Raw genomic sequence first — 19,587 nt, 5'->3', positions numbered from 1 at the left:
GACCAAAAAAAAAAAAATAATAATTCACTACACTAAGACTAAACATACCACTCACACATGTGTGAACCACCAGTGCCCGCTAGGTTTCCTTTTAATCTAAAGAATCCTACTCGTAAGTATATATCAATGGCTCAAAAATAATAGTTCACAATTTTCTAAGGAGATAAAATATGAATTTCAGATACTGTATCTTTCTGTGAATCTGCCTCTATAATAAAAATAAGAGAGAAGCAGGAAGGCAGACAGAGACACACGTATAAAACCCAGACTTTTTAAGACACAGCAGTACATTTGGGGGAAAGGAGGCAGAAAAAAAGCAGTACCACAGCATAAGTGATAAGCCTTCAGTAAGGGGGAAATAATCCCAAAACAGTGAGGAAAGGCAAAAAAAAAAAAAAGACTGAATTTCACATTTTCAGCAACAAAAAGAGATAGACTAAATCTGTGACCACCAAAGAAGCATGCTATCTATCAGTAACAATCAATAACAAGATTAAAAAAAAATTCCTTGTTTTTGAGTTAAGTGAAATAAGGCCAAAGGAGATAAAGTTTACATTTTTTTCTCATATGTAGAAACTATAATCTGTTAATAAATATATAAGTAAATACTTTGGGAAATACACAAGTGTACACAAATGTATTAACTGAAATATGGTAGAATCAAGGGAGATCTCAGTGTAATGCTTTAAAAAGGCTAGGTCAAAGGTCAACAAAATAAACCCGAGGAAATGGATACTTGAAAGTGGTCAGGGGGGCACCAAGGGGAGAGGAGTAGATGAATGAAGAGGAGAAAATGCAGTCAAAAAGTAAATACATATCCTACAAAGTTAAGAAAAGGGATAGAAGAATGAAGTGGGGAGGGGGAAAGAATACAGACAAGAATTCACTGTATACACCACAGAAGTGAGAAATATAAGGGAAAAGGTGGGTCGAAGGGGGGTGAAGATGTTGAAGGGATGACACACATCAACTTGCACTGTATATACAAACTGCTTCATTATCAGGCAAAACAAATTGGATACAGAACCTAAAATTAAGACAAGTGCGGAAGGGCTGGGTGAGAATGCTAAAAGAGGCAACAGTGATCAAGATGCACTGTATTCATCCACTGCACTGTTGAATGGCAACGCCTTGGTTATAACTAAAGACACAGAATAAATAAACAAAATTAAGACAAAAGAACATCATGGTGCATTAATTCATTGTGCATACTTTTTTCATTTCTGACATCTAAAGAATATTTTTTATTTCATTAAAAATCACTCTATAACTAAAAATATAATAAACCAGGTACTTTTTTTCAGACTATAGTGAAGACTGTGAAGGTTAATTTTACCCCAATGGAAGAAATTTAGAGAGGATAAAGTTTTTGCCCCAGGACACACAACTAATATATGGAGTAACTGATAAAAAGACCTAAGTCTCATTCTTACTCACTATGCAACACTGTTTTCCAAAAATAGTAGGCATTCACAGTCATCCTACATCAAAACAAACTGGAATTGTGTATTATACACTAAAATACACTTTAGTGTTTTTATTACAGGTGTTCTGGCAGGCCCAGAAACAGAGTTGCATGGACTGGGGGGGTAGAATGAGCTGGTCCTGACAACAAATCCTGGGAGGTCTTGGGGACTGGGAAGAACAAGCTCATCTTTCTGAGGGACAACCTATGAGCAGGAGAAAAGCTGGGGAGATAACACAAACTGGTCAAAGCAGGATGCCTTCCTATTAGGGTGCATTCATAAAAAAAAAAAAAAAAAAAAAAGAACCATGTGGATTCAGAGTCTGAATTTCATTCACATCTTTTCATTATTTAGTTCAAAAGACAAATAAGGTTCGAAGATTCAAAAGTGAAGAAAATGCCCTCTACTTCCCCAAACTGCCACCATACCAACCCCTTACTCCACAATCCAAAGGCTGCAGTAGTTACAAATCAGCATGGCCATCTGCAAACCACAACAAACACACTGATGGCAGCAATTGCCTTCACTTGCCACTATCCATCTTGCTTTGGGTTTGAGGCTGCACAATAACACAACTATGGTAATTATTGGCTCAAGAGGAAAATATCTGCAGAAAGGTCTGACCACCATGCCATATGTTTAATGGGAAACAAGAATCCCTAAATAGCAACTGTCAAGTGTGGGCCAGATAGAGAGTACTTAATTAGTAAATACAACACTTTTTAAGAGAAAATCTAACCATTTTCCCCTTTCTTTTTCACCAATCTTGTGATTTGAATTGAGGGACTGAGTGCTGTCTCTGAGTTTTTTTTGCTCAAAGCTAGCGCCCTTCCACTTAAGCCACAGCTTCACTTACAGCTTCTTGGTAGCTAACTCAAAATAAGAAACTCAAGGACTTTCCTGCCCAGGCTACCTTCAACCTACGATCTTCAGATCTCAGCCTCTTGAGTAACTAGGATTACAAGGGTGAACCACCTGCACCCAGCTCACCTCTCTTTTTTATGGGGAGCAGTTAGAGAGGAAGAAAAGGGGAAGAAGAATTGATGTCTGAAAATGTTAGGTAAAAGGGAATAAAATAAATGCCCCAACATGAATCAGCACAAGGAAAAAACACAAGAACAGCCCAAAGCACTGCTCAGTATTTAATGAACTCACTTAAGACTTATCTTCTGTCAAGCCACTGAGCAGGATCACTCTAAGTCAAGAACATTTTAGCTCTATTATAAAATGCATACACCTGTATTCTATGAGCTTTCTTTGTTCTGTTTATAATTACTATACCAGTGACTTTTGTTTACTTCTCTATATTTCCCATGTTTAATGTAATTATATCAAGTAGCAATGTAGAACATGGTGGACTAAAGCAAAAATCAGTGAATAATATGTACATTTCATGGCATAACAAAAAGGACACAGGTCTTGAAGTAAAAAAAAACAAAAAAAAACAGCTTAGTGTTTATCTGACTTCGTTATATACTAGTAAACTTGAAAGCCTGGCATTTTCTTGGGCTCAGTCTTATTGTCTGTGAAATAAGGGGGGATAACTACCTAACTGTGCAAGGCTCCTGCAAAGATAGGTGTCTAAAGGACTCTGGAAAACAGAATTGAGAATTGTACTGCAATAAACAGTAGCTACCACTGTCACTACTACATGCCTGATTTCTGATTATGAAGCATCCCAGAACAATCTATCTGGAAATCAAATAACAACAATTACTCCCTGTTACCACTTACTACTATGGTCTAAAGTGATTTTTCTCACTTGAATACCACTTATCAATTGCTGATATAATAAAACTGGTATATGAACACTGCCTTTCAACATTTCCTAGTCTACTGTCATCTTTAGATGTCATTTACTTTTCTGCCCTTATTCCATTTTTATATTTTATTTACTCAACTAATGTGGGACCCTGCAGAGCTTTCAAACTAAAGAACACAAGTGCAAGTCTGGCTGGATCATTATAGTAGGTAATCTGGAGAAAGTCATCCAGTTTCCCTGTGTACTCAAGGCACAGGAACAGTACTTGGAGGACACTGCTATGACCTTCAGATGGTACAACGCATTCAGAACCCAGCACAGAACAGGATAGGCAGGAGAGGTGTGCCACAAGTGCAAAGGCCCTGGATACCACATGACTTTGTACTACACAAAAACGTACCATGTCCTCACACACCAAAGGCAGGGAAGAAATGTGACCTTGACAAGGAAACATTTAAGTTGAGTTGAAACGTTTTCCAAATCAGATCTTAAGTTAAAGACACTGATTTTCACTTCACTATTATAGTCTATTAGAAGACTGCAGGATTAGAACAGACAATAATTATTCACACATCTTAAGGTTGGTGTGGTCTATCAGTGGATAAAAAGTAAAATGATAGAGGGGAAAAAAGGAGAAAAGTTACAAAGTCAGTTAACTATTTGTTAACTTTAATTGATACCAAATACTCTTTGACAAATATTTCAACAGTATTCTGAATATTATCCAAACCTTATTAGTGCATAAGAGGCAAGAGAAATTAGTTCTGTAATTCCTTTCCTCTTACTTCACTGTATTTTTAAAGAGAATATGGGATTGAGAGTCAGACTGCATCCTGCTTCATAGTATTCAGTTAGTAGACAGCCATATAACAGACCAGTCACAACTTCCAGGAGAAGACTGCTTTCTTGCCTGGAAGAGGGAATTTTTATCATTCATCTAAGAAGATTGTACTGAATGGGAAAAGTACAGTCTCTAAATATCCTTGTTAAATCCAATGCTTAGCAAGAACTCAATAAGTAATAATAGCTCACTATTAGTAGTAATTATGTCACAGCGACAAGTAGTTAATGTCTTGAACCCTTGATGTATATAATTTGCGATAATACCACAGTACACGAAAAATCTCTAAAACTAGGCTGAAGATACACACTGGGCATTCAATAAACATCAATTTCCTGGGGCCCTGTCCAGCCCTCTCTGACAGACAAGAGACGTCTGCCTCCTCATTTCAGAACCAAGCTGTGTAGCAAGCGAGTTGACATGCAAACAGAAGTCTGCTCAGTATCTGTCTTAAAATGGAGAGATTATCCAGAGTTACACAAGTGGCTCAGTATTATCAGGAGGACTTTACAAATGGCAGAGGAAGCCAGCACAGAGAATTGGAACAAAGATGGCAGTCTAATGTGACGGCTCTGTAGACAGAGAAGGAAGGCCATAAGCTCACCACACTGGAGCAGCTTCCAGAAACCAGTAAGTAAAGGAATAGATCTTCTCCTTGTTCCTCTGGAAAGGAACTCAGCAGTGGAAACCATTTGGAACTTCTAATCTTCAAATTGGTAAGACAATAAAGATACTAAATTTGTCACAAATTCGTTACAGCAGCAAGGAGAGCCAATAAGCTTTCTCACCTAGGTTTTTCATCTCATTTTAAATGAGTCTCCAAGAGCATCTGAATCTTAAAATTGGAAAAAGAAAAAAGAGGTTGTTTCCACTCTGTATACAGCTACAATGCAATGGTGTATCTATTCTATAATGTATTTCTTGTCAAGATCTTTAAAGAAAATCACTTCTTACTGTACTAATGCGAATAAGTAAACTATATACTGGTGCTTGATTCCAGGCAAAGGCATGTGCCCAGGTACAACCACTTATAAGTAGCAAAAAGGGATCTTCCCGCAAGATCTGAGTTCCAGACCACAAGCTCCCACCATACTGCCTGAGTCCATGGGCCTGGCATACTCATATGAGAAACAACAAATCAGCAAATGAAAAGTAAAATTAAAAGCAAACCCTTAAACTCTTCCTCAACCTATACTGGAAGAATGAATTCACTACCAAATCCAAAACATAGACACCAAGACTGCTGTCTATTTAACAATAAGTGTTCATGAAATGGCCACCCTGTGCAGGCTGAACTGTGATGCTAAGCAAGGACAGAGAGGCAAGGGGAATGGGTCAGCCTCCCTGCCTGTACGGCATTGTGTTCTCCTGAGAGCGTCTCACAGAGCCAAAAAAGCTCTATCATCCAGAGAGGTACAGCCAAGGTGAAGAGGAGGAGGGGTCCATGCGAGGTACTGGGAATACAGAGGGAGCACAGGTCCCATTTGCTGCCAAATAAGGGTCCTGTAGCTTTCAGAGGCCATGGTTGACCTGAGGAAAGGGTTCCAAGAGGTGAGCCTCTTTCCCAGTTTCCACTTAGGGCAGTATGCAAGGATGTGTCTGCGCCCACTTCAGAGTCCCTCTTCCCTCCCCTGATTGGGATAATGTACTGCTTCCAAGGATGTGTCTGCGCCCACTTCAGAGTCCCTCTTCCCTCCCCTGATTGGGATAATGTACTGCTTCTAAGCAGTTCCATGGTACCCTATGCTGTCTTTATTACAGCATTTACACTGCAATATAGATGTCTTTTAATTTGGATGCTTCCCTACCGAGGTCAAAACTCTATAAGCAGGGATAAAGTATTATCGAGCTGGGTCACAGCACTGAGCCAGCCCTGTTCCTTCCTAAGCATGCACTAAGCTGTCCTTGAACCTTGGGGAGGCCGTGGGGCACCAAACACCTTAGGCTTTCCCCAGAAGGCTAAATAGTGATTTTTTCAGGGTCCAAAAGTCTGAAGCCAAAATAGTAGAGTGAAGCACCTCTTCCACCTTAAGAGCAACTTGTTGGCAGTTTGATATGAATGTTTGGTATGAATCCTTTACCAGAATACAGGTGTTCTACCAAAAATGTGGGGCCAAGAATGCATATACATGTTTCTCAGTAACTATTTCAAGAAGAACAAAAATGAGTGGAGTCTGTGTCTATAGGTCTGTGCTGGGCCCGATGGAGGAGGAAATGAGGACAATAGCTTTGAGTATTCACACAGAGCCCCATGGCCATTCACCAGATGCTGGACTGGAAAGGTAGCCATCGGCCCCAAACCAGCTGTGGAAGAAGAAGCTACCACAGACTAATACAAGTACCATCAAGCAAGTGTTAAATTGTATATATTTTTTGTATCTTTCTTCTTGCTCTTCTAAATTATTGTGTACTATATAAATATAGGGAAGAAGCTGGGAGTGATCCCAGCACTTGGAAGACTGCAACAGAAGGATATTGAATTCAAGGTCAGCCTGGATTACATATCAAGACCCTGTCATAAAACAAAGGACATGATTTCCATTTGTTCTGAACGGTAATACACTAATTGATAGGCACTATCACCTTCCCCCGAGTGTCAGTCGGAAATTAGACACTGAGGAACAATTTCCTTACAATAAAATAAAATACAGTAAAATTCATTTTAAAAATCAACAAACCAAAGCTGGCTGCCAGTGGCTCACACCTGTAATCCTAGATACTCAGAAGGCTGAGATCTGAGGACCACAGTTCAAAGCCAGCCTGGGCAGGAAAGTCCATGAGATTCTTATCTACAATAAACCACCAGAAAACCAGAAGTGGCACTGTGGCTCAAGTGGTAGAGCACTAGCCTTGAGCTGAGGGACAGCGCCCAGGCCCACAGTTCAAGCCCCATGACTGACAAAAAAAAATAAAAAAATAATAATAATCAACAGACTGAGTGAAGGAATGCTGTGTCTCCCCAGATCCAGGCACAGACCCATAAACATTCAATTCTGCAGGCAGAAAGAAGGAAACTTCCTGCTAATACCTAATACCATTTGTTACAATATACTATTTAGATAGCAAAAATAGTCTATGCATATTCAATAAAGATCTTTTTCCAAATATTTTCACTCTATCCTTGAAGTAGGAACTGAGGGACACAGAGAACCTGTACTCAACTAAACAGGACAATCCTGTCAAAAAGACCCGGGAGCCAGGGCAATAGCTCCCAATGGCTCTATCAGGGACAATTTGAGCATGAGTTTACACAGTGATAGTAAATGATTATACCCACCTACAAGTTAAGTAAGAATCTATGAACTTATAAGATAAACAAGATTAGACGAGAAGGAAGGTGGGAGAGAAAATGGAAGAGGAAGAGAAAAGAGAGCTGTCCCTTTTCAAAGAATGCCAAGAATTAAATGTGGAAGTAGTGAATGAGGTAGAAAAACTGCTATTTTATAAGTGTCATAGTAAGTGGAAAGTTTCAGGCAAGAAACACTAATGGATGCTAAGATTTAAGAGAGTTTAACAAAGAACAGAATATTTAGTCTTGAAGCATCCCTCTATAAAAGAACCAACTGAGGGGCTGGGAAGGTGGCTCAATGGTAGAGCGCTTGCCTTGCATGCATGAGGCCCTGGGTTCGATTCCTCAGCACCACATTAGCAAAAAGAAAAAAGCTGGAAGTGGCGCTGTGGCTCAAGTGGTAGAGCGCTGGCCTTGAGCTGAAGAGGTGAGGGACAGCGCCCAGGCCCAGAGTTCAGACTGGACCCACAAAAAAAAAAAAAAACCAACTGATTATAAAGAAAAGCAGTGACTTTTCAAGGGGGACAGGCAGCTCTACTTGCCCCAGGTGATCGGTTATCCCAATAGGATGAAGCTCACTGACGGCAGTGCCAGGCACAATGCACCCAGGAACCGTTCCTCCCCTCGCAGGCACTCCTGCCAAAACAGTGCATAGAAGGAAACAGACAATAGAAGCAGAGGGATAATCTACCAAACGAAAGGTCTGTGCTTTTCGTAAAATGTGTATCTATTCTGAGAGGCCAAGGGAGACAGAATTTATTCAAAATGAATCCCTGGAGACTTTCCAACTAAAGGCAATGTGTGACCTTGAACTGGATCTGCAAAAACCAAAAATGGAACAACTGACAGAGTAGCATACGGATGAGAGATAACAGTACTGCCATCACTGCTGAACTTCTTCATTTTATCTGAGCGAGAGGAAAGGCAGGCCAAGGCATTTCAGTAGTTAGAAGGTCAAGAAGCATCACTCACTCACTTATATAATGCATGCACCTTTCTCTCTGATAAATCATGAGAATACATACTCATACATAACACATGCAGCTTTCTTTCCAACGAATCATGAGAGCACATTCACACACACTGTGGAAATTGTTAGGACATGAGTAGCAAAATATGCACTAATGAATCCAGACAGCTTTGCAGAAGTTCTTAGCATTTTCTTTTTAACTTTTGGGGCTAACATTATTTCCAAATAACAAGTTTAATGCCAAGAAAAAATACAGGCCTGGGGCTGGGAAGGTGGCTCAGTAGTAGAGCGCTTGCCTTGCATGCATGAGGCCCTGGGTTCGATTCCTCAGCACCACATAAGAAAAAAGCCGGAAGTGGCGCTGTGGCTCAAGTAGAGCACTAGCCTTGAGCTGAAGAGCTGAGGCCCAGAGTTCAGGCCCCACGACCAGACCCCCCCAAAAAAAAGAAAGAAAAAATACAGGCCTTAAAAGTGGGAGGGGAAGTAGAAGAAGAGAGATAATCGAACAACTGTCACATAGCTACAAAGGCAGGAACATAAATGTACACAGAAACACAGGACACGAGAAGAACCTACAGGGGCCGAAAGTTATACCCTCCTGTGTAAAGTTATACCTTCCTGTGAGAGTCATCTCCCCTGCCTTGCAATACCTTCTCCGTCCAGCTAATTCCTCTTTGAACAAGAAAGCCACTGTGGTTGTGAGACAAACCATGTCACTGCTGAGCAAGCTCATCTACATTAGCACTTAACACACTCTTAAACTTGTCCTCTGGAGAGTGGGGGAAGGAGGGGGCTGATGATTCATGCCTGTAATCCTAGCTACTCAGGAGGCTGAGATCTGAGGATTGCAGTTCAAAGCCAGCCTGGGCAGGAAAGTCCCTGAGACTCTTACCTGTAATGAATCAGACCACAATGGTATAAATACAATGAAATAGGAAGAAAAAAACCATTAGTGGCCTTGTGGTTCAAAGTGGTAGAGCATTAGCCTTGAACACTAAAGCTCAGGGACCACTTGTCCTATTGACATGTTTATTCCCTACTGGATCACAGAATTAAAAAAATAAGATTCTGACATCAGTTAGTCTGTACTCTGTGTGCCAGAAATCTCACTGACTCGTCATGGTTTCTCTTTCTTAAAGCCAACAAAAACTCCAAAGCAGATTTAGTTAATTTTTGTCATTTTTTGCGATACTATTGTTTAAACTCAAGACCTCACTCTTGCTAGGCTGGTACTCAACCTCTCCAATCATTCCTAGTTTGTTGTTTGGAGTTTTATAGGTTTTTTCTTTTCTTTTTTTTTTTTTTGGGGGGGGGGGGGGGACTGGGGATATGGGGAAGGTTGGTCAAATCCTCATGTTCTTCCTCAGTTTTTCTAGGAACAGCTGGTATTCTACCACTCTGTCAGGGCTCCAATCTAGTATTTTGCTGGTTAATAGGAAATAAGAGTCTCATGGAGTTTTCTGCCAAACTGATTTTGATCTTAATCCTCAGAGCTCAGCCTCTTGACTAGCTAGGATTACAGGCATGAGCTCTGGTGCCCTGTTCAGATGCTTGGTTGAGGTTTTGTTGTTTCTTAATCACCATTTTACAGACATAAAACTGAGGCCAGGATCACTACACAAGGAAAGACAGAGTTGTTACAAGATATAAAACTGTGTTAACTGTTTTCCTTACCAAGTAGCCTAAGGTGATTTTTGGTGCCACACAGTTTTAAGTGCCACTTGCACATCACAGGCAAGCTAAAGATAAGTGGGGTTTTTGTGTTTAACTTCTTTTTAATTCTCTGAGTATAAACAAACTGAAAGCAAAAGATAGAAGAGGTGCAGATAGTAAGAGGAACATTCATTAAAAAATTAAAAATTAGGGCTGTGTGCTGGTGGCTCACATCTGTAATCCTGGCTATTCAGGAGACTAGATCTAAGGATTTTGATTCAAAGCCAGCCCAGGTAGAAAAACCTGTGAGATTCTTATCTCCAACTAACCATCCAAAACAACAAAAACAATAAAATCCAGAAGTAAAGCTGTGGCTAAAGTGGTAGAGCACTGGACTTGACCAAAAAAGTTCAAGGGCAGCACTTAGGCCCAGGATCAGCACCAAAAAGAAAAGGGGGAAGGGGAGGAGGAGGAGGAAAGAGGGAAGGGAGGGAGGGAGGGGAGCAAATCTACTCTGTTGTGCTGGATCACCAAGAGCTGAAGAGATAAGGTGTTACCAGCACCATGTGCATCTAGAGCACACAATTAATGTAGAATATTCAGTCAATTTAGAAGCTCACAACTATCAGTTGAATAAAAAAGTAAAATTTTTGAAGTCCTGTAAAGTCTCAATACAGATGTCCAGAATTCAGCCCAGCAATCATTACTAAAAATAGTCATGGCTTTGTTACCTGTCAGACAAGATCTTTAGCCAGTCTCAGTAGACAATAGAAGGCAGGAGGAAATACTACTGACAAGTCTTTTGTTACCAGTGTCTGCTGCTTTACACAAACCAAAGATTTTGATAAACCCACTCCAGTGCAAATTACTGAAAGAACTATAATTTCTCTCTCCAAAAGACTGAATTACAGTGCCAGTAGCCATAAATGAGGCTATCATAACAGCTTCTTTGAGCAGTTTTCAGTTCAATACTTTCATGGGGGGGGGGGGGGGGGGGGGGAAGGCCCACAGCAACCCTCTAAGTGAACTGACCACCTTTAATAAGTTTAGCACTGTGACAGACCTGTGGAGTCACCAAGAATAAGCGAAGGTAGAGTGTGTGTGAAAAGAATCCTGACAGCCACCTTAGGAACTCAAGAAACAAGGCTACAAAACCAAAAGGGGCCTAGTTTTCCTGCAAATGCCAGTTACAAAGTATCAGAAACATGGAAAGCAATATGTGAAAATTAAAAGCACTGTATGCTTGTCCATCAAGACCAATTTCTTCACTTCAGGATAGCTACTGCTATGAATGGAAGAGGCTGTCATAGCTATGTGGGGCGCCATCTGGTGGACAAAAATCAGAGCACAGTGGTATAAATGCAATGAAAATAGGAAGAAAAAGGAAAGGCCTCTTCTCTCTCATTACAGTGTCTCAATGGGAACCTACACCATGTGTAAGGTTTATGACAAAGATATCAAAAGGCTTCTCTTACATATTCAATTCATATCATAATACCAAGAAAGAACACCAATAATGTGCCAGAACACTTAACCTTAAAACAGCAGGAGTTGATTGGCTCAAAAATTATGAAAAGTTAAAGAATTATACAAACTCAGAACTTGGTAATTCAGAATAAAATATCATGCTTTTTCACAGGCAGCAGAGTGTCTACACAGGCAGTAAAATTTCATGAAATATCATGTGTTCATTTAAGCTTTAGGTGCTATACCTTGAGCATAATAAAAACCAGTCAGAACTGCTGCTAATTTGACATGAATAAAAGAAGCCTCCTAAAGATGGACTTTCTCTGTCAGTATGTCCAGAATTGGAATCCTAAATCATTCTAATATCAGAAAATTACACCAAGAAATGCAATTAGATGATTTATGTATTAAACTATTATTATCTGCTCTATGGCTGGGAAGGTAAACCAACACTCACATATCTGTCTCAGGCCATTCTATAAATATAGCAAGTGATGATAAAGTACCTATTATGTGATAGGCACTGCACTTACATCTAAAACACCAACTTCATAAGGAGGGCATGAGGTCGTTAACTTTATAGGTAAGGAAAATGCTCTGAGAAATTAGGTAATTTGCAGAGTACAAAAAACTGTCACTTCCCATAATGACCTGGCTCCTGTTATCTACCAAACACCACATGCTGGCCTAGGTAGAAAGTTCCCATGCTACCTGTCCAACCACAGGTCCATCCTGATTTCAGGATTTAGCTTTTCCTGCTCGCCACATCTCCATTCAAGACCATAAAATTACTGTGAAGAGCTGTGCTACTAAAACTCCCTACAAAAAATAAAAACAAAAAAACAAAAATTAAAATTCCTTCCAAAAGCCAAACATATAAAGTGAGACACAGTGAAAGGTATCTACTACCTCCTAGAACTCCTGCAAGTCTGCACACAGCGGCTTGCAGTTGGGCAGCCCTGGGTTCAAATCCTGGTTAAACCCTCACTAGCCATGTGACCACAGGTAAATCATTTGACCTTCCTATCCTCAGTTCTATTATCAATAAATAAGGTAAAATGACTTACTTTTTTAGGGTTAGAAGAATTAAGCAAATTAATATATATAGGAATATATAGGAAAGGGCTGGTTGAGATGGGTAAAAGGGGTGACATAAATCAAGATGCATTGTACTTAAAAATTGACATGCTGAATAGTAATCCCTTTGTATAAATACATAAAACATAAAAATAATTCAAAAAATTAATATACACGTATGTAGATACACATTATATGTATGTACGTATATATTTACATACACATATATATGTGTATATTTATATACAGTTGGAATCCCAGCTACTTGAAAGGCAGATATCAGGAGAATTATGGTTTGTCAACTGGGGCAAAAAGTTAACTTAGAGACTTCATTTCAATTAATAAAATAAGTGAGTATGCCAGTCTATAATCCCAGCTCTGCAGAAATGTGTTGGTAGGTAGATCACAGTCTAAGCTCAACTCTAGACAAAAAATATATATATATATATATTATTTTACCTGGAAAATAACTAAAGCAAAAAAAAAAAGGGCTGAGGCTTGACTCATGGTAGAATTTTCACATCATGTGCTTGAGGCCTAATTTCAAATTCCAGTACTGCCAAAAACAAATAATAATAATAACACTATATATACAACATTATAAACTAGAAAAAGCTGAAAAAGAATGTAAAAGTAGAAAAGACTCTTGATAACTGGTAGCTGCTATTATTATTGAATCTAGACAAATATATTTTAAAATACTTCCCTCTGGCAGGAAGCCAAAATTATTATTTGTAGAACCATGTTCTTGAACTGATGCTCGTTTTCTTTTCTTTGTGAAGCTATTTCTAGAGGATGGAGAATTTCTAAATATATTATACATCTGATTATAAATCTCTGATGTATTCTCAATCAATTCATCAACCAAGTGATGGACAGCATTAAAATGCAAAGACCGTTGTGCCTGAGAGGTTCCTTCAAGGTAAACAGACTCTCAGTAAGAATTTCACTACAAACTTTCTATACCAAATGCTTTCCTACTTTTCTCTTTGGCCACTGAAATATATACATAATTAAAATCCTTACCCTGCCTACCTACTGAGGGAAATAATATTGCCAGAGAACACAGGAAAACTAGTAGGCATGTCTTTTTGTTAAAGCCAATTTCACAGACCTCTTAAAAGTTTAATACCAATGGAAATTCCTATGGGCCTCTACTATAACAAATCTTCATTTAAAAACAAACAATACTTAGCAATGTGCTTTTTAATCTCTTAAAAAGTATTCTACCAAAATACTACAGTCTGACTGTCTGACTGCTTACAATCTGTGCACCTTGACTGGGCAAATCACTTTACATTTCTGAGCCATAAGACTCCTCACTTAAAAAAAAAAAAAAAGAGGCTATGGCAGGGATAAAACTAGATGCCTTGCAAGATCCTGCATGGATGAGCAATAGTGCAGAGAGAGCACCTGGCACAGAAGAGGCCCTCCCTGGGTGTGGGAGCTTTTTATTGTAATCATCATCCACAATGCTAAGGAACACCCTATTTTGCTGCTTTTGAAAAAACGTAAGTCATTCTTCAGTTACAAGGATTGGTGACAACAGGCAAAGGGATCTTTTGATATCCAAGATGCAGCTGGCATTCAACAGCAAATCTACTGTTCCTCTGGTTTTGGGTTTGTTTAGCATCTGGACTTGCCCATTAACTTGCAGATTAACCCCTTCAAGGTAAGATGTGGCATGTGATAAGGGCTTCAAAATTTTCTAGTTGGAGTTTATCGAATAACAACAATAACAAAATCTCATTAGGGGTTTAAGGAGGAAGAGTTAATTGGCCTAACAAGTGCCTCAAGAAAGAACAAAAATAAATAAACTTCTGGATCAAAGCAAATCTGGCCACATCTTCTAGTTGCTTCCTGGAGAAGGAAGCCTATGGTTCTACCACACTGGAGATCACTGCCATGTTCTTCTGCTTGTTTTCACTAACATGTCCACAGCTGTTAGACTTCACCCTATCCTAAATCAAGAACTCTAAGGTGGTAAGGAGCAAAGCTCTTCAGTGACTATGGTATCTAAAATCTACCTTTATGATATTTCAAACACAAACATGAAAATGACAACTGGAATTCAATTCACAACTCCCACTACAATGCACCAAGAAGAATGCTAGCAGCTGAAGACACTAAGACTGGATTTTGCATGGACATCCAAACAAAGGGTGATGAGGATCTCACTGTGGAAGCCTTCAGCTCTGTCACAAAGACCAGAAATCAGACAGAAGAACCATTTGTGGAGAAAGGGAAGCAAAAGAGGAAACAGCAGAAGTATGACACATGAGGTACAAAAACACCCACCATTTATCTTTTAGTCCAGGGAAATAAGAACAAAATATTCATGAAGAAGCCAGGATTGCCATTCTCCCTCATCATTAAGGTACCAATTTGACCACTTAGACCTCTGAGGGTCAGGGAGGCAGGGCAAAACCAACAAGGAAGCCTGAACTTCTGCTCTGACGTTTTGTAAGTACAATCACCTTGGCAAATTACTGCAGTTGTCAGTCCTGGTTTCTACAAGTGAAAAGTTGGCTCAAATAACCTCTTGTATTCTTGGACTGTTAGCAGTATTAAGATTATAAACATGACCAGACAGAGAAGTGTCTCAGAAATGTTTGTAGCCTTCCTGTGTCAGCTAAATCTAAACCATCAAGTCACTCCTATTTCAGAAGGACAGGCAAAGGACATAGGGTGTTCTGTAAGAAAGTGAGTATTTATAAACCCAAACCATCCATTCTTCCCCACTCCCTACCCCCAGGAATGGTAACAGCTTTGCCTCTCCACTCTGGGCCCCAGCACAAAAACCTAGCAAGCAGGCTGGGCCTATGTAAGCATGTCACCAATGTCATCTGCATTGTAACTCCCAAACACTGAATCACTGAGTCATAATATACTCTATAAATGGAGAAACGGTTTACCTAAAACAGAACCATTGTATCCAGAAGAAAAACAATTAAAAACTAATAACCACATCCTCCTCTGGATGAAGCAAAGAACCAAACACTACAGCAGCAATCATCATACAAAGAGAATTCTGCAATTCTCATTCTTCTCTCACATTACAGGTCTGTAGACAGTTAAGAAATGGGAGAGTGTGAAAGGATCCCCCCAAAATGAGATGTTAAACCACTGGGTTTTATGCATTATAAAGAAATGCTTGTAGGACAAAGTACTGACCATCCCTTTTCACATCAGTATCCCCCACATACAACCTAAGTAATGCTAAGAAGCTTAATATATGAAAAACTGCTTCAAAAACTATTTACTCTGCAATATCAACACATTACCCATGTAGGCACACGATGCCCGTTTTACTTGAGTCCTCTCCTCCACTTCCTCCTCCAACCATCAACCAAATATATTCCGGCAAGGCGTCATATGTTTCATACATCATAGCAGATAAATAAAAATACAGAGTTGCATAATTTTATTTAATGGTAGAGATCTGGACTAAATCGTAACACTGAGGGCATGTCTGAGGATGCTGACTTACAGACGTAAGTCAACATCCCTTAATAGCAAATACAATATAAAACATGCAATGCCACTCTCATTTCTAATTAACCTCCCCAGCAAGAAACACAATGTCAATTCAAATTCAGTCTATAGGCCCTTGGAAGAAGAGGGGGATGAAAGGAGGAAGGCCACCAAGAGGAAAGCAAGAATACCAAAGCCTATTCATTTTGATTCTAATATGAAGTAAACTAAACAGTTCTTTTCTTAGAGAACAAACACAAGAAAAGGAGAGCCAGTTAACTTAGAAAAATAAAAACAAAAATCAGGAACTAATGCCTATCATGAACATAGCCTGGAAGCCATTCTGGACTAGCCATGATTTACATCTCTGACATCATCCTTGCTCAACTAACTTCTTCTTAAGGGTTGTTAGAAACAATGTAACTCACCTAGGAAGATGACCCATTTGTGAACACTGCATTTTTTAAATGACTAGGTCCTATGTATAGCTTCCATTACTGTCATGTGTTGACTACTAAAGTAAAATACTAGTGGTGGAAGGGCTTTAATTTCAAGTGCCTCTAGACCTGAACATTAAAAACCCTGTAAGTTACAATGAATGCTTGACTCTTCTAAGAAGACACATACAGAAACTTTCTTCTTAAAAGAAATTAGGATCACATACATTATTTCTCTTGTATGAAATCAACCAGGGACCATCATAACCAACTAGATCGATTTGTGTAGAGTTTAAATTAGCACACCAGAAGTGCTTCATTCTGTCTTCTTCGGAAGTAACAAAATAGGGCAAAAGACTTTGGAGACAAAAGATCTGGGTTCAAATTCACTTGCAGGTGTCTAGCGCTTATAAAGCTGTGCTTCTCAGCATCTTCCCTGAAAAGACCAAGGGCAAAGAGCCTTTCGGGTGTCCAGTGTGGGGATGAGGTAGACAGCGTGTGCCTCCAAGTGCCTAGGAATTTCCAAATTACTACGCAATAGTGAGATACTAACAATACCTCTTATATCTATGTCTTACAACAGAGGTTTACAACATTGACCAGTCATGACTATGGGATTTAGTACAGATAGCTCTAGCAAGAGTACATTTATTTGAGGCACATAGACGTGAAGAGAAAAAAGCTTTTATATTGTTAATAATAAGGTGGTTGGTGGAATCAAACTTTTCTAACAACCATTCAGGTTCAGACATTATGTTGTGGAATTACATGGCAGAATGTAATTAATGTTTTAAATGAGAGCACTCTGAATGGTGGATATATGCCTGTGATTTAAGGGAAAACATCTTAGGGTGAAGTCTTCTATCCTAATAGTAACACAAGCAAGCCTCCAAGAGTAACACGTCTTTTTCACGTGAGAGAAATGCACTTACAAGAATGCTATTTCTCAAGAAAAGGTAATCAAGTTTCCCATCCAAAAAAACACTAAGTGGCAACATTTTCCCAATACATCGAAGCTGATAACACTAGTAAAACCACAAAAACCAGAAGCTGTGGGAAACAAGAGAGACACAACACTATGGCAACACGTCACAGAAAAAAAAAATCTGACTTTGAAAATAAGTCATTCCGCTTTTAAACTGCTCCCTACCCGAGTGAAAGGGTAGAGCCTTAAGTTTGATATAGCTTTCATCCTGAGAAATGCACCTGGTCCCACAGTCCCCAACGCCTACAGGCACTGATCTCAGACGAAGTACAAAGGAAATCTCTCTCCCTGCGATGACAGCCCGGCGGGCACTGAAAAGCATAGGTAAATCATAAAAAAGCAAGGAGCACAAACCTATCTAACTAGAGGCTGCTCACAAGAGCACAGGGGTAAAATTCAGATTGTTTTTTCTTACTATTTTAGCAACGCACGCCCTTTACTCTCTCACAAGCTCATTATGTAAAATTTAAAAAGAAAATTACCAAGTAGCTATTCAAATGGGAGAGCTCCGTATGGGAGAGCTCCGTAAGCCTATCCGCACGAGTCACCTAGGCTTCCCTTCCCCGGGCCACAGGAAGTCTCGGACCCGCCTTCACTAGAGTCAACTGGGCCACGTCCCCTCCAGAACAGCCCTCCCCCAGGCAGCACCGAGGGGGTGGAAAGCCAGGTATCCACCACAGTCAGAATGGGGCTGCCTCGTCTTTCCTCTCGCTCCGTCTCTTTCTCCCAACAATAAAGGAGCCAGGGCCAACCCGGGGGCGCAGCGGGACCGCGGCCGATCCCACCAGACGACGTCGCCGACACGTCCCAGCGACACCGCAGCCCGGCGGTGCCCGTCCATCTTCCCGGGAAACACGGACGCCAGCCCCGGCGTGCAGCCCAGCCCCGCGGCTCCCGGCCCAAGGCAGGCTCAGTTTACCTTCCATCCCCGCGGACTGCGATCGCAGGAAGCCCGAGGAGGAGCGAGCCGGAGTCGGGGAGGGGGGGTGCAGGCTTGGGGGAGGCGTGCCTCCCTAGTCCCCAGAGTCGGGGCGCACCCCGGCTGGCGGGGAGGGCGGTGACAATGACAGCGGCGCCGGGCTCCTTCGGCGTGGACTGACCCCCCCCCCCCGCCCCAGGCAGCCGCCAATGAGGGTCACCCACCCAGGAGCTTCCCAGGCTGGCAACGGGGGAGGGGGGTCGCCCGCCGGCCTCCGCGCCCGGCTGCCCCCCCCCGGGGAGGGAGGGCGGACGCCCCGGGCGGGCGAGCGAGCGGCCGGGCAGCGGGGAGCGGGGCCGGGCTCGCCCCAGGGGCCGCGGCGCTCCCCTCCCGCCCCCGGCCTGCCTGTCGGGGTCTGACCCCCCCACCTATCCCGAGGTCCCCAAACTTGGCTCACCGCGCCGCACCTGTGCCCGGATCCGAGACCCCCCTCGGGTCCCCCGCCCCCCCCCCACCCCCGCGGCCTCCCCGGCGGCTCCGCTGAGACCGGGCGGCCCGGACCCCGACAGACCCCAGGCTCGTTAGCCCACCTCCATCCGGAACTTTCCCCCAGGGTCCCCCCCCCATCCCCCGCGAGTCCCCGAAGGTCCCCTCCAAGTCCCGCCGGAGCGTCCCGCCCTGACCCCCCGCGCACGCCCGGATCCACGCCGCGGCTACCCCGGGCCCGCGCCGCCCCCCAGCCCGGCCCAGCCCAGCCCAGCCCGGCCTGAGGCCCCGAGGGCGGCGCGGGCCCCGTCCCCGCCCACCCCGGCCGGGCGCGGGGCGCCTCACCGCGGTTCACCAGGCGCAGGGCGTGCGTGAACGAGGGGTCCAGCGAGTCCTTCTCCGCCATGAGCTCGGGCAGGTACTTCTCCTCCATGCTCGCCGCCCGCGGGGCCCGGGACGCGGGCTCGCGGCACGCAGGAGGCGGCGGCCCCGCAGCCCGACCCGCCCGCCCGCGGCGGCGCGGCCCCGGCCAGACCCCGCGGCGGCCAAGCCGGGCGGGCGGCCGGGCGGCGGCGGCGGCGGCTCGGGGCGGGCGGCGGCCCCTCAGCCCGGCCCCGCCGACCCCCAGAGCCCGCGGGGCGGCCGGACGAGGGCTGAGGAGAAGTGGGCGCGGGCCCGCGAGGTCGAGGCCCAGCGCCGGGCGGGCGGCGCGCTGCGAGACCAGAAGCCGGTAGTCCAGGCTCGCCCGCCGCCGGCGGCGC

The 19,587-nt window shown here is 42.6% G+C and overlaps 1 protein-coding gene across 1 annotated transcript in view; it reads right to left on the bottom strand.

Annotated features, from left to right (window-relative positions):
- Khdrbs3 (KH RNA binding domain containing, signal transduction associated 3) overlaps nt 1–19,329 on the bottom strand; it is a 139,129-nt gene extending 119,800 nt beyond the window's left edge. The window contains exon 1 of the mRNA XM_042699970.1: nt 19,172–19,329. Within this exon, the coding sequence (XP_042555904.1) occupies nt 19,172–19,259 (88 nt within the window). The 5' untranslated portion in view covers nt 19,260–19,329. The remainder of the gene's footprint in view (nt 1–19,171) is intronic.
- Between the last annotated feature and the right edge of the window lie 258 nt (nt 19,330–19,587).

Source organism: Dipodomys spectabilis, unplaced genomic scaffold (genome assembly GCF_019054845.1).
Source record: "Dipodomys spectabilis isolate Male_0828 unplaced genomic scaffold, ASM1905484v1 ptg000264l, whole genome shotgun sequence".
Taxonomy (NCBI): domain Eukaryota; kingdom Metazoa; phylum Chordata; class Mammalia; order Rodentia; family Heteromyidae; genus Dipodomys; species Dipodomys spectabilis.
This window is presented reverse-complemented; position numbering and strand designations above follow the sequence as displayed.